At 42.2% G+C, this 16,117-nt stretch overlaps 2 protein-coding genes across 10 annotated transcripts in view; both read left to right on the forward strand.

The window, feature by feature from the left end:
• depdc7a (DEP domain containing 7, paralog a) overlaps positions 1 to 5,731 on the forward strand; it is a 44,303-nt gene extending 38,572 nt beyond the window's left edge. For 3 of the 4 annotated variants that reach the window (XM_078549458.1, XM_078549456.1, XM_078549459.1), the window contains exons 6-9: positions 54 to 196; positions 379 to 504; positions 3,545 to 3,623; positions 5,406 to 5,731. In XM_078549458.1, the coding sequence (XP_078405584.1) occupies positions 54 to 196; positions 379 to 504; positions 3,545 to 3,623; positions 5,406 to 5,614 (557 nt within the window). In that variant the 3' untranslated portion in view covers positions 5,615 to 5,731. The remainder of the gene's footprint in view (positions 1 to 53; positions 197 to 378; positions 505 to 3,544; positions 3,624 to 5,405) is intronic. The other variant, XM_078549460.1, reaches the window with a different exon arrangement.
• Positions 5,732 to 8,802: 3,071 nt separating this feature from the next.
• The window catches only part of tcp11l1 (t-complex 11, testis-specific-like 1), a 74,799-nt gene continuing 67,484 nt past the window's right edge, over positions 8,803 to 16,117 (forward strand). For 3 of the 6 annotated variants that reach the window (XM_078549469.1, XM_078549468.1, XM_078549463.1), the window contains exons 1-2: positions 8,828 to 9,061; positions 11,188 to 11,235. The gene's annotated coding sequence lies outside the window, so the exon portion shown is untranslated. Of the gene's footprint in view, positions 9,062 to 11,187; positions 11,236 to 16,117 lie in introns of all 6 variants that reach the window. The other 3 variants (XM_078549464.1, XM_078549465.1, XM_078549466.1) reach the window with 3 other exon arrangements.

The raw sequence follows: 16,117 nt of genomic DNA on the forward strand, positions 1-16,117 counted from the left end.
ACTTGCTAGCTTGTGTCTATGCACTGTTTACCATCACTTACTTTCTTTTACAGTAAATGGAAAGTTCGAACCAGCGCTGGAGGCAACACAGCTATGTCTAAAGCTTCTGGATTCCAAGAATCGGGAAGAGCTGAGGAGGCTGTTGCATTTCATGGCTGTTACCGCACAGCCTTCAACCATTGCCTTACAGAAGGGGGTAAGTGCATAATCTTAAGGACTTGGCTTTTAATGGACTCGTTTAATTGTAAGGTTTTTGGTTGGACTTTAATGGTTGGTCATTTTTTTCTGTAACATCAGAAGTGAGCTTGCAAAGTTTAATCTCTTGATGTCATAAATAAGTGAGCAGTATCTTATCTATTTTTCCCCCCCCACCCCCAGGTTGAGAATAGAATTTTGATGAAGAGGACTTTCGGTAAAGCCATAGTTTTTAATAAGAACCTTCCAAAAGGGAAAGCTGATCTCTTGGTTTTGTTCCTCCTTGATCATCAGAAAGATGTATTTAAGGTACATAAGAACATAAATAGGATCAGACATCGGCTATATGGCTCCTGGAGCCTGCACTGCTATTCACTAAGATCATGGCTGAACTCCTGCATCAATTCCATTTTCCCATAAGAGGCTCATATTCCTGGATTCCAGTAGACCCCAACAATCTTATCAATGTCCCTCTTGGTGACTAAGCATCTGCAGCCCAATGGGATAAAAAAATTCCAAAGATTCATAAACCTCTTGAAAAGAACTGTAGCTTCATCCTAGTCCTAAATGGCTGATTTTTTTTATCCAGAGACTCTGACCTCCTGCAATTCTAAACATGCCAGCCAGAGGAAGCAGTGTCTCAGCATCTACCTTGTTGAGCATTTAATTTTATACTTTTCAATGTGATCACCTTTTTTCTTCTTCACTCCAGAGAATGTAGGCCCATTCTATCTGATCCCTCCACAAAGGACAGTCCTCTTATCTCAAGAATAGGTTTTACAGACCTGAGTGCAAAGGCAAAGAGATTATAAACAAAAACAAAAATAAAAATAAAAATACCTGGAAAAACTCAGCAGGTCTGGCAGCATCTGCGGAGAGGAACACAGTTAACGTTTCGAGTCCGTATGACTCTTCAACAGAACTAAGTAAAAATAGAAGAGAGGTGAAATATAAGCTGGTTTAAGGTGGGGTGGGACAAGTAGAGCTGGATAGAGGGCCAGTGATAGGTGGAGATAGACAAAAGGACAAAGAGGTGTTGAAGGTGGTGATATTATCTAAGGAATGTGCTAATTAAGGGTAGAAAGCAGGACAAGCAAGGTACAGATAGCCCTAGTGGGGGTGGGGTGGGGTGAAGGAATCGAAAAAGGCTAAAAGGTAGAGATAAAACGATGGAAATACATTTAAAAATAATGGAAATAGGTGGGAAAAGAGAAATCTATATAAATTATTGGGAAAAAAAAGGGGTTTTCCACCCACGGTGGTTGACAGGCCCCTCAACCGTGTCCGGCCCAGCTCCTGTGCATCCGCCCTCACACCTTCCTCTCCCTCCCAGAAACATGATAGGGTCACCCTTGTCCTCACTTATCACCCCGCCAGCCTCCGCATTCAAAGGATCATCCTCCGACATTTCCGCCAACTCCAGCATGATGCCACCACCAAACACATCTTCCCTTCACCCCCCCCCCCCCCCCCCGGTGGCATTCCGCAGGGATCGTTCCCTCCGGGACACCCTGGCCCACTCCTCCATCACCCCCTACACCTCAACCCCCTCCCACGGCACCTTCCCATGCAACCGCAGAAGGTGCAACTTCCCCTCTCCTCACCGTCCAAGGGTCCAAACACTCCTTTCAAGTGAAGCAGCATTTCACTAGCACTTCCCTCAATTTAGTCTACTGCATTCGTTGCTCCCAATGCGGTTTCCTCTACATTGGAGAGACCAAACGCAGATTGGGTGACCGCTTTGTGGAACACCTTCGGTCTGTCCGCAAGCATTACCCAGACCTCCCTGTCATTTGCCATTTCAACACTCCGCCCTGCTCTCATGCCCACATGTCCATCCTTGGCTTGCTGCATTATTCCAGTGAAGCTCAACGCAAACTGGAGGAACAGCACCTCATCTTCTGACTAGGCACTTTACAGCCTTCTGGACTGAATATTGAGTTCAACAATTTTAGATCATGAACTCTCTCCTCCATCCCCACCCCTTTTCCGATCTCTCCCCCCACCCCTACCTTTTTTTTCCAATAATTTATATAGATTTTTCTTTTCCCACCTATTTCCATTATTATTAAATGTATTTCCATCCATTGTTTTATCTCTACCTTTTAGCCTTTTTCGATTCCTTCACCCCACCCCACCCCCACTAGGGCTATCTGTACCTTGCTTGTCCTGCTTTCTACCCTTAATTAGCACATTCCTTAGATAATATCACCACCTTCAACACCTCTTTGTCCTTTTGTCTATCTCCACCTATCACTGGCCCTCTATCCAGCTCTACTTGTCCCACCCCCCCTTAAACCAGCTTATATTTCACTTCTCTTCTATTTTTACTTAGTTCTGTTGAAGGGTCATACGGACTCGAAATGTTAATTGTGTTCCTCTCCGCAGATGCTGCCAGACCTGAGTTTTTCCAGGTATTTTTATTTTTGTTTTGGATTTCCAGCATCCGCAGTTTTTTTGCTTTTATCTAAAGAGATTATAAAGTCTGGAATGCAAGAAACCTAAGGCTGTGTCAGTGAATGCTTAGGAGGAGGGTCTACCTGGCTATAAATTGGACTTGGAAAATTAACACTTTAAAAAAAAATATTGACACACTCCCTGTTAATTCCAAGTATTTTTGCTTGAAAAATTCAAATTATCCAGTAAATCAAATCTGTACAAAACAATACAAGAACGTGATTCCAATTGAAATTAACGATTTTCCCTAAACGGCTTCAAATTAAGAGTAAAAGCAAAATACTGCGGATGCTGGGAACCTAGACCAAAACAAAAACACAATTTTTCTTCAAATTAAGAGTAAATTGGTAGCTATGGAGTGAATGTCAAATGTGATAACTAGTAGGGGGTGAGGGAGGATCACAAAGCATTTCTTTCTGGATAGAAATATGGGGCAGAATTGTACGGCCTCTCCTCCTGGCGGGGTTTTTCTGGACCTGCCGAAGTCAATGGGCCTCTGAACGGTTCACCGCGTTTTACGACCCCGTCCCTGCTGTGACAGGGCCAAAACATTCCGCCCATGGAGTCCTTCTAATCCTTATTAACATTAATCCAATTATCAAGGTCTACAGGTGCTGACAGTCTGCTGGTACCTTCCCCAGGGAGTGTCAGCCATGTCTGTGGTAGCACTCTCACTTCCTGTGTCAGAAGTCTCTGGAGAAGTTGGTGTCAACTTTTTTATAATGGTCTAGGTTCGGATGAATCAAAACAATTTTGTTTTCTACATTTTTTTTGAGGAGCCATCTGATAGTGTACAGCAAAAGATGCGGGAAGATTTTACTGCTGCAGTCAGAAATGCATGTGGAGTGATTTTTCATGAGCGATTTTGAATAACACCAGTTATATCTGTCAGGTCCCAGGGTCATTGCACAAAATGGTGAGTGAGAAACTGATGTTCATTCAAAGTGGTGGAGATCCAGACCGTGATATAGGTAAGTGACAACTGAACGGGATGAGTAACTTGTGCCGCTTCTGAAGTAATTGAAATACCTGAGCCATCAATCTTAAAGGCACACATGTACTGCAGCCAGTTCCAGTATGATGCATGTCTAGAAATATTGGTTTGAATTTTGGCGGTAATGACAGCAAAACTGTCAGTGTGCATTTTGTTATTACTCAACTGAAACTGGCAAAGCCTGGAGTCTGCATGATGATGATGATGTGGAAATCCAAAAGCTGCTGCTGGTAATTATATGCTACCCCCCAGCAGTTGTGCTGTTGATATTCCCACAAGCTGCAGACATTGGGAATTGACAATTTTCCACTCATGTGCTGTTTGTCTTGTGAAAGCCCTTAAATGTTGCACCTTGTTGAATGAGTTGTAAAGTTAGGCTTGGTGCTGGTGGTTGAAGGTGTGCATAGATCTGGTTACATTCACTGTGCTGAAAGTTCTGCATTATGCTTGCAAGTGTTCTGATACTTGACCAGAGGTCATCAAATGAGCTACAGTATGAAAAATAGAAAATTGCAAATTTCTGTATTGTATTTCTGCATAAGACCTTACAAGCATTTTGAAACTTTTAGTATAGCTGTCTGAGCTTCAGTTTAATGTATGGTTATAAACATTTCCCAGTTCATAGGGTTAATAGGAGATGGCCTCAATCTAAATCTCCCCTTTTTAAAAGGACACAAGTCTGTTTATGGTAATTCTGGATGTTAATTTGTGCACTAACACTCAGTAAGTGTGGTAGAGAGCAAAACTAAGAGCCCATATTTACACTATGGTAGTAAATTCAGCAATTCAGTAAAGAGTTTTGGGGGTGGGGGGGGAACCCTCTTACCTAGAGTGGTTAGAATGTGAATGTTGAGGTGCACAGTATAGATGCATTTAAGGGGAAGCTGGATAAACATGAGCAAAAGGAATAGCAAGATGTACTGAAATGGTCCGAAAACTAGGGGTGAAAGGAAACTTGTGTGGAGTCCAAATGGATGACTGTGCTGTGAACTGAGTTGCTACCTAACTTGCACTGGTTCTAGACTAAAATGAACAACTTTAATACTTTTGCAAAATAGGAGGTAAGATTGTATGCTGATTTTTAAGTCTGTAACTTGCCAAACTTAGTAGGTCTGCAAAGTTCAACTTTCAAAATATCTTTACAATTTGCATCAAGTTAGCCTTCAAGTTTTTTAAACTAAAGTTTCCTGATCACTGGCCTCAGTGAGCATTGGTTTACTTTGCCAGGGTCAATGGTATTAGTATGGTGAGGTCTGTATGTCAGAAATTGGAAGCACAGGTGCGGCACTAAAATAATATAAAAGCAGATAAACTTGCATCAATTTGTCCAAAAAATTTCACCAGATGTCAAATATCCAATAAGGTACTTTCACATTTAGTTAGGATTGTAACAGATTGGGAATTGTGTGCTGATGGTAGAATTTATCATGGGTTTAAAATTCTGCCCTTTGGGTAAGGGAGATGGTTTTGCAGTGTAAAAAAATATTGGGAGCTGGCACACAGATCTGAGAGTTTTGAAATAAAGCGCTAATCTAAAAGTACTGTACTCCTGGTTTCTGCCAACTTGGTGGATTTTAATCACAAAACCTAACATTTTGAGATTTGGGTTCAAATAGAAAGCTTGTAAAAATTTTTGAATTAAAATGTACTGATTTGGATACAGAATTGCATGCTTATTTTCATGCTGCCTTGAACTTAACACTATAGTTCTCTTCCCTGCTATGGTGTCTTCAGTAACTTCTTCCTTGCTTCTCCTCAGGGCACACTTACTGTGAAAGACTTACTCATGCTGCGTGTGAAAACAATATGCGGAAGACTACCAGGAACGAGCTTTTATTGCTACTTAAAACCATTGACGAAAACCCCAAGCTGCCTGCCAAAGAGAAAAAGAAAGTCCTCGCTCAGTTCAACAGGAGTCATCCAGCTGTATTTTTTCAATACTACTACAATGCATTAAGGAAACCATAGTCTTGTCCCGCTGCAGTGGCAATGTAATGTATTGATGTGTATTACTGTAAGTTAATTGTAAAACTAATTAAGTTGAAGATTTTATATAAGATTGCAATGAATAAACTTTCAAATTTCTATTCCAAGTGTAACTGATTACTTATTCATTCCTGTTTAGCATGCTGCTGTTCAAAGTAGTGTGTATATTAGTTCCATTTTTTAGTATTTGGATATCAGTGAGAAGCTGTTGTTTAACATGTAGGCACTGAATAATTATGAATAGTACAAACCCTTGCCCACAAGATACATCAGGATAACCAAGCCACTCCAGGCTAGCAGAAGAAAGAAGAATCTCCATCACTAGCAAGGAGTATCTGTAGGGCACATCAGCATCTGGGGCAAGTAGCAACTAATGGAGAACTGGCGTGGGTCTGTTGTATGACTACATCCAAGACCAATTGCTGAGAATGTTGGCTGAAAAAGTACAATTTGCACCTGTGTGCAAAAATAAAAACTGATCTAAGATGCACTGCATAAGAAATTCATGCCAGAATTCAAAACTCTGAAAGATTAAGATGGTAATTTCTTTTGCACTAAATGGTCATAGATGTTTACATTGAGACACACTTGCCTATATTGTGTATAAGGCATTTGCTACTAAAATTCCATTGGAACTCCCTACTTAACAGCACTATGGGTATACCAGCAATTCAAGAAGGAGAGCTCACCCACTGCTTTCTCAAGGGCAGTTAAGCATGGACTGCTGGCCTTACCAGTGAAGTGGACATCCATCCATGAATTGATTTTACAAAAAGTGCATGTGGCTAAAATGGTGTTGGTGTAGCCACACCTGTGACTAATTGGTGATTTCCATTAGTTAATACTATTTTAGTCCACTTATCCATAGTATAATTGAGCTTTCTTAAACACTTTAATCACACCTGGCAATACCCAATATTTGATAATTCCTCAAACTAGCAGAAAAAAAACTTGCACTCTTTTACAGTGCCTTTTACAGCCATGATGTCCCAAAGCCCTTTACTCAAAGCCAAAGCAGTATTTCTGAAGTGTAGTCTCTGCAGTAATTTGCACACAGCAAGATTCCACAATGGCAGTGAAATAATGACCAGTTGATGAGCCAAATCTGCATCAGATGCACTCTTATTGATTTTTGAACTAACCTTCAAGTATAATTTTGAAATCAAATTGATTTTTGTCTCCATTTAAGTTTTTAATAATGCCCCCACTAATGGTCCATCTTGCTTCTTTAGCTGTTATATAATTTACTTAGCTTTCACAAGAGACTGAACTTAATGTAAAGTGGTCTTGCAAAATTGAAGATGGCAGTTACCCTAAAAATAATAACCCTTTGTGCTGCTCCTGGACCAACATTAGGAACATCACCACCTGAAAGGTCCCCTCCATGTCACACACTAGCCTGACTTGGAACCAAATCACTGTTCTTTCACTGTTACTGGCTCAAAACCAGGAACTCCCTTCCTAACAGCTCTGTGGGTGTAGCTACGCTACATAGAATGCAGCAGTTCAAGAAGATGATTCACCACCATCTTCTCAAGGGTGATTAGGGATGGGCTTTGGAAATTTGTCACCATCCTCTTCCTCCACAATGATATGAGCAAGCCCTGCCCCTCATCAATGCAATCACCACAGTTCATATCTCAGTGAAGACAGGTCAAACAAGTCTGTCATATCATACCAGCCCTCTTCTCCATATTCTTGCTGCATCTTATCTCCAGCAAACTACTGCCAGGTGTGGAGGTAATTTACAGAACAGGTTGGGAACTGTTCAACCTATGCTGCCTTCAACCAAAGTCACTCCAACCTTAGTTATTGAGGTCCATGCCAATGACGCATGTGTGTGCTCACTTGAACTGAGCTCCAGGACATTGTTGATGACGACTCCTGAAGCGAAATGGGCCTTTTACTAAACATCCAGAAAGTCAAGGCTGCCTTCTGACCAGTTCCCACGGAACAGCACCTCCCCCACCATCAATGGCAGGATCCTGGAGAATGTGGACAGCTTTACAATTCTGGGGAGCCTCCTCTCGATGAGGGCAGACACCGATGAGAAAAGCAGTCATCGCCTCCAATGTGCCAGCTCAGCCTTCAGCTGACTGAAGAAAAGAGTATTTGTGGACTAGGATTTCAACAGTAGGACTAAGTTCATGGTTTTCCAAGGCAGCAGTGATCCCGGTCTTCCTAACGTGCTTCAGACATCTGGACAACCTGAAGCAGCCACCTCAAAGCACTGGAGAAGTACCAGCTAGTGGTGCCTTCACAAGATGCTCCAAATCCAGTGGCAGAGTAGATTGGGAACAGTTTCTCTGTACACTATGGCAGAAGGGTTGAAGAAAACAGCGCACCGATTTAGGGCGATTGACTACAATCTTGGGGACATCTTTACATAGAACGTGGTTAGGATTAAGAATGAGTGTGGTGGAGGCAGATTCAATTCAGACTTTTGGAAGAGAATTGGAAAAGCACCTGCAAGAGAAAAAGAAATTGCTGGAGTACTGGGAAGGGGTTGGGGAGTGGGTTGGCTGAGTGGCACTTACAGACAGGACAGGCGAACTGGCCTCTTCTGTGCAGTAACCATTCTATGATGATATTTGTACTGGGTTTACCGGCTCATGTGCAGAAACAATAGGGTTGCCAACTGTGATTCAATGTATTCCTGGATTTCATCACATGACTTGCCCGATGTTCCAGCCATTATTCAGCCAACACATCCATCTTTGTGATGCACTGCCTTCCTACTCCAATTGAAAAGCAAAGAGACACTTGTTACCCAATTGGATGGTGCTTGACTGTCAGCCAAACAGCCTTCCCCCCCTCACCCCCATTTTCATTATTTTTTTCTGGGGTAAATAGAAATATTCAAAGAAAATGACAAAAAAAAAAAATCCAAACTTTTTTGATCTCCCAATGATTTTTTTTCTGCAGGATTTCACACAGCAGTGTTCAGGGCATTGATCTACAATTCCTGGAGACTCCAGGCCAATCCTGGAGGGCTGGTAACCCTAAGAAACAGAAATAACCAGCAGAGGAAGTCTGATAGATAGCTGACTCTGCCCACACCCCTGCAGCTGGGAAATGATTGACTGTTGACGTCATGGAACCACGCGCGTGCGCAGTGGAAGAGGTGGGTTAAACTACAACTCCCACAAGAGCTGTACGGGCCCGGATGCGAGCAATATTTCCGGTTGCGTCTTTTCCGTAAACAAACGGTCCCCGGTCAGTTAGTGGCTTTAACCTTTTGTTGTTGTCGTTGTTGTTGTTGTTGTTTGTTGTTGAGGAACGGTCGCCTTTATTTCGGGTGGCGGGTGGTTCGAGAGCGGACGGGTTTCGGGGCCGGGGAGAGAAGGAGAGCGGGCGGCGGACCGATGGAGTGAGGGCTGCGGCCTGTGGTGTAGGCCTCAGCCGGCAGGGAGAGGCGGCGCAGAGCGGGTGAGGATCAGCATTGGGCCCAGGGGGCTAGAGATAATCAGCAGGACCTGAGACAGCGACAGACACCCATAATGTGTAATTATAAAAACCACAGCACTGCATCATTAATGGCCAGTATTGACCCAGCACCACAGCTTCCTATGGTGTCGCAGACCGTAATGGATGAAACGTGCCTAGATAATCTGTTTTTCCTGATGATTGAGGGGCAAGCATTGGCCGGGGCACCGGGGAGAACTGCCCCTGCTCCCCTTCGAAGTGGTGCCATGGGGATCTTTTGCATCCACCTGAGAGAGCAGACAGGAGCCCGAGTTGACATCTCGTCTGAAAGGCGGCACCTCCGGCAGTGCAGCCAATTCCTCTGCCCTGCACTGGAGTGTGTGTGTCAGTCTTGATTTCTCTACTCAAGCCCCGGAGTGGGACTTGAACCCAGAGAGCCCTCGGAGGCGAGGGTGGCACCAGCTGAGTCACAGCTGACTTTTTTTTTTGTTTACATAGGGACGTTACTGTTGGCAAACATCCTGAGGCGCTTCACAAAATCACAGGATCATAGCTAGACATCAATGTCCCAGATCTTCTGGATCGTCAGAGACTGTATGTTACCCCCCCCCCCCAACACTCCCTTGACTCTGCCAAGACGTACCATGTCTGGATGACCTGGAAGTCCCAATGCACTGACTCCGCGGGAATTGCCTGGGAAACTTGAACTTCCAATGGGCAATTCTCCGCTCCCTGGGACTCTCCAAAAAAAGTCTCCAAATCTGAGTTAGAGTCTGAATAGCTACCCAGGAAATGTTAGACTGAAAAATCCTAGTCTTAACTCCTGGATAACTGTACAACTGAATCCACCAGCCCCCCCTCTACCCCGTCTAACCCTCACCACCTGAATATCTTCCTTGACTAGCCCAACTGCCCCGACCTGACCTCACCTCCGGACACCCTCAACGCAACCTGACTAGGCCCTACCACTCAACATCTCCCCGACCCTCCCATCTCCTCTTTTGACCACCTAACTCTCTCCCCTGACCTGACCTCCCTAACCCTTACTTTATCCACCCTACTCCTACACCCACTTACTTCACCCACTCATTCACTAACACACTGAAAAGCTGTTTAAATGTCCCAAAGGTTTTAAGTGTGTCAGTGAAAACTTACCAGAATATGACAGCTAGTACTGTAAAAAAAATGGGTGTGGCTTCTAAGCGGAGTTGTTTTGCCAATCACTTTATATTGATGTCCTCTGGTTCTCGACTCTTCTGCCAATGGGAATAGTTTCTCTCTGTACCTGTCATGATTTTGAGCATTTCAATTAAAATCTGCTCTCAACATTCTCTGAGGAGAACAACCCCAGCTCTATCCGTGTAACTTAAGTCCCTTGTCCCTTTCACAATCTCAGGATGTTCCAAAATACTTTACAGCTAATGAACATTTCTGAAGTGTAGCCACTGTTGTAATGTGCCTTTCAGCATTCTGAAGGGACCATTCCCCCCACAATGTCCTAGTCTGTATTTGTTGCTCATGTTGTTATCTCTACACTGGGAAGACCAACTGCAGATCGCGTTGCTGAACACCTTTGTTAAGTTTGCAAGTGCGATCCTGAGCTTTCAATCATTTGCCATTTTAATTCTCCATCTCACTCCTACTCTGTCCTCTCTGAACTTGGACTTTTACAGTGTTCCAAAGAGACTCGGTGAAAGCTCACAGAATAGTCCCATATCTTTTGACTAGGCACTTCACAATCTTCCAGACTCAACATTTGTGTTCAACAATTTTAGATCGTTATCCATTGCTACCAATTGTCCAGTAGGAGATGCCAATAATAATTCTGCTGTTGCCGTTTACACCTCCTCTAGAGCTATCTTTTGTTTGCTTACTTGTCCCAGTACTATCCACTTCTACCTTGCACCATCATCCCTTTTGTCGTTTAATCATTTCTACCATCCACTCCATATAAACCTTCCTTTGTGTTATTTCTTCCCTTTCCTTGCCCCTGTGCTCGCTTAAAAACTCTGACGTCTGTATCGGCTTCCACTTCTGATGAAAGGTCATTGACCTAAAACTCTATTTCTATTTCCACAAATGCAACCTGACCCGCTGAGTATTTCCAGCATTTTCTCTTTTTATTTCAGATTTCCAACATCCACAGTATTTTGCTTTTGTAGAAGAGAACATTCTTGGTAAGTGTTTCCACCCCAACGAAGAAGGAAACAGTGCTGGATCTAGTTCTAGGAATGAAGTGAGGCAAGTGGTGCATGTTTCAGTGGGGGAGTATGTGGGGAATAGTGATCATAATTTCAGATTTAGAATATTTACAGAAAAGGGCAATGAACAATCAAGTGTAAAAATACTTAACTGGTAGAGGACTAACTTAGAAAGGGATCCCTGTAACAAAAGTTTTTTTTTGTACAAAAATTAGTTATACACAAGAGATGGATTTATTATTTTTGTTTTACTTAATGTGAAACTTATTGCTGATGCTGAGTGGCTCCTGTCACATTATAAAAACCAGCAACAACTTTGAACATAGAAAGATCCCATAACAGAAAATCAGGTGGATCAGCAGATACAATGTGCACCTAAGCTTCAGGTTCACCCCTCCAATGCAAAATGGTGTATTTTTTACATATATATTTTTTAAAAAGTTACGTTTCATGGCCATCCGCACCACATGCAAGTGATGCCACATCGGCAGGCAATTTGATCAGCTGTCCTTGTGCTCGGCTCTGTAAACAACTGTCTTGAATGAGCAGTAGTCAGCTACATGAAGAAGAAAAAGTGGAGCCAGCCAAATATTGACTGACGTGCTTTGGTTAATCCTGGATTCATTGATCCACGAAATGGATATCAAACTCCATCGATCAGTTGTTCTGCTTACACACAGTGGGTCGTGAGCGCACATTGGCTTGCCACTAGTGGATTTGGGAGAGGAGAGCCTTCCAGCGTCAGCACTTTTATTTCTTCCTGTCATCTTATGCTTCTACCGATACTGGATGTGTTCAGTTTTATGAAATGTGCTCCCAGCGCAATCCAGGATAGCACAGTGGATTTTTTTTTCGCACAATGGAATTTTTAAAAAGAGATTCTTGAAAGATGCTGATTTTTCAGATCTCTTAAAACCTTGTGCCCTAGGGGTCTGTGGATCTGTGGTTGAAAACCCTGCACCAGAGACTAAACTGAATATAGAAAGTACAGAGGAGACGTAAAAATAGAATGAACATGCAGAATAGGCAAATAATTGGCAAATGAGGTTCAACACAGATAAATGTGAGGTGGTACATTTTGGTAGGAAGAAAAGGGAGGTCACTAGGAAGGTGCATCCAGGTGGGGTAGAGGAACAAAAGGAACTTGGAGTAAAGATACACAATCATGAAAAGTTGCACCACAGGTTAGCAAGGCCATAAAAAATAAACCAAGCACTAGGTTTTATTTCTAGAGAAATAGAATTGACTGTAGGGAAGTTATGCTAAATCTGTATTGAACCCTGGTTAGACCACACTTACAGTACAGCAAGCGGTTCTGGTCACCATTTTATAAAAAGGATTTAGAGGCACTGGAGAGGGTGCAGAGAAGATTTACAAGAACAATACCAGAACTGTGTCGATATACATATCAGGAAAGGATTGATAGGCTGGGTCTCTTTTCTCGAGAAAGAAGTCTAAGGGGTGACCTAATAGAGGTCTTTAAAATTATGGAAGATTTCAATAGTGTGGAAACAGAGAGACTGTTTCCTCGTCGGGAAGAGCATAACTAGAGGCCATCAACAGAAGCTAATCATCAAGAAATCCAATAGGGAATTCAGGAGAAATTTCTTTACCCAGTGGTGTGAATGTTGCTACAACAGAGAGTGGTTGAACTGAATAGTTTAGATGCGTTTAAGGGGAAATTGAACAAGCATACGAGGGGAAAGGGAATAATGGGGTTACAATGGTAGATTTAAATGAGGAAAAGTGGAGCATAAATGCTGGCATGGACTGCCTGGGCCAAATGTTCTGTTTCTGTACTATGATATCTTACATAAAAAAGAGAGTATGAGAATAGATAAGTGGTTAATATAAAAGAAAATGCAAATATTTTTCATAAACATAAAAATTGTCAAAAGAAGGGGTTGATTAGCGACCGAAAGGGATATATTCTACTGGAGGCAGAGGCACTATCTGAGGTACTAAATTAATATTTTGTATCTGTCTTCACAAAAGAAGTAGATTTTGCCAATGTAACAGAGAAGGAGGAAGTAGTAGCAATATTGAATAGGGTAAAAATAAAGAGAAACTTAAACAGTTGGCCGTTGTCAAAGAAGGAAAGTCACCTGATCTGGGTGGGATGCATCCTGGGTTGCTGAAGGCAGTAAGGGTGGAAATTGCAGAGGCTCTGTCCACAATTTTCCAATCCCCCTTGGATGTGGAGGTGGTGCCAGAGGACTGGAGGATTGCAAATGTAAAACCTCTGTTCAAAAAGGGAGAGGGATAATCCTGGCAACTACAGGTCAGTTAGCCTAATGTTGGTGGTGGGGACAGTTTCAGAGACAATAATCTGGAACAAAATTAATGAGCATTTGGAAAATATGGCATAATAAATGAAAGTCAGCATGGATTAATTAAATACAAATCATGTTTGATTAATTTGATAGCAGTCATTGATGAACTAATGGAGATGGTTGATGAGGGTAGAGGGATGTGTATTTGGACTTTCAAAAGGTGTTTGACACAGTACCATATACTTCTTGGCAAAAGTTAAGCACATGGGATTAAGAGACAGTGGCATTGTGGATATGAAATTAGCAAAGGACAGAAAGCAGAGAGTAGTGGTGATCAGTTAGTTTTCAGACTGGAGGGAAGTGTACAGTGATGTTCCCCAAGGGTCATTTTGAGGTATATCAATGACCTGGTCTTACAGATGGGATATAGGCCCTAATTTCAAAGTTTGCAGATGACATGAAATACAGAAATTTAGTAAATAATGAGGAGGATAGGAACAGACTTCAGGATATAGAAATACTGGTGAAATGAGTAGACACATGGCGGATACAATTTCACGTAGAGATGTGTGAAGAAATGCATTTTAGTAGGAAGAATGAGGAGAGACGATGTGAACTAAATGGTACAATTTTAAAGGGGGTGCAGGAATAGGGAGATCAGATGACATGTGCACACAAATCTAAGAAGTGGCAGGACAAGTTGAGAAAGCTGTTAAAAAGCATATGGGATCCTTGGCTTTGTTAAAGAGCAATAGCATACAAAAACAAGGAGATTATGCAGAAGCTTTGTTAAATACTGGTTAGGGCTCAGCTGGAATATTGTGGGACCATACTTTAGGAAGGATGTCAAGGCCTTGGAGACAGACCAAAGAGGTTTACCAGGATGAGGGAGTTCAGTTATGTAAAGAGACTGGAGAAGCTGGGGTTATTCTCTTCAGAGCAGAGAAGATTAGGAAGAGATTTGATAGAGGTGTTCAAAATCATGGAAAAAGTTTGATAGCGTGCATAAGCAAAAACTGTTTCCAGTGGCAGGAGGGTCAATAACCAGAGGACTCAGTTGTAAGATGCTTAGCAAAAAAACCAGATGTGACATGAGGGAACATTTTTTACTGGGCTTTGTGATCCGAAAAGTGATGACTGAAAGGGCAGTGGAAGCAAAAGGGAAATGGATAAATACTTGAAGGTAAAAAATATGACCAGACCTTGAGAAAGAGCTGGGAACTAATTGGATAGCTTTACCAAAGAGTCGACACAGACACATCGACTGAATGGCCTCTTTCTGTGCCATATCATTCTATGACTCTAAGGAACATGCACAACTATATATGTATACCTAACCTTGTATACAAATATTCATTATATATAATGAATGTAAAAAATTATATATACAATTGTAACACTGCATATATATTGTGTATAAGCATCAGATGTATACCATACAATATATGAGATGCATATTTACAAAGTTTTTCCCCAAATATTGTACATAACAAGCATATGTATTTGTGTAGGAATGGTAGCAGAGTGGTTATGTTACTGAACTAGTAATCCAGAGCCTTGGACTAATAATCTGGAACTATGACCTGAATTTTTGCTCCCGAGTTGGGACAATCTGGCTCTGCAAACCTGACCCAGGAGAAAGTGCCCTGGAAGGTCAGATTTCCCGGTCTGGGGATTTGGGGGGTGCATGAAAATAAGAGTCGTGGCGGGCAACCCAGGAATGAGTGTGGAGGCATTGACTCAGGCACTGAACGTGACAAAGGTTCATCCAAAGTCACACACCATCCTGAATTGGAAATATATAATGCCATTCCTTTATCATCGCTGGGCCAATATTCTGTAACCCTGTGGCTAACAGCACTTTGGGTATACCTAACACCACCTGGACTGCAACAGTACACATCGGTATTAATAATATATATAATATTGAAGAGAAGGAGCATATATACTTATAGCACATATAAAGAACATACTGTTGCAGTCAGGTGAGAAATAGTAGAATGGCTACCCTCGCTTTTCACTCCTTGGTTGACCGCAACAGCTGTTTTGTAAAGAATTTGCTTGCCAGTTCAGTGAGGTTTAAGTGCTTTGACTGTAAAAGAGACACACACAGGTTTTCTTGGAAGTTTTTTAAGAGACGAGGATATAGTATTTATTGTACATAAAACACAATCTAAATAAAATAATAAAAATGCTCCAACTCTCTCTCACAAGCATTCAAGAGTTCACAATCACACACACAAATAAGTTACAAAATGGGAAGGTAGATTAACTTGGTTGAGAGTTCCAAAAATGTCAATTGTATATGGTCCTGTAGTTTGACGGCTTGGATGGTTTCAGACTGAGCTCGATGATCTTTCCGGATTCCACGTCAAGATGATTTAAAGATGTTGACGGACAATTTCTATCTTCTGGTGTCAGCAGCTGTTGGGTTGATGTTTAAGACACTGCCTGTGGTGTGTGGCTGGTTGAATAACAGGCAGGGCATGAGTTTGCAGGATGGCTGGAGAGAGATAGACTGCTCACTCATTATGTTGTTTCTGGTCTTGCACTTTCCCACACTCTTCTTCTGACTGGTCTGAAGA

This window comes from Cetorhinus maximus, chromosome 9, assembly GCF_964194155.1.
Source record: "Cetorhinus maximus chromosome 9, sCetMax3.hap1.1, whole genome shotgun sequence".
NCBI lineage: Eukaryota > Metazoa > Chordata > Chondrichthyes > Lamniformes > Cetorhinidae > Cetorhinus > Cetorhinus maximus.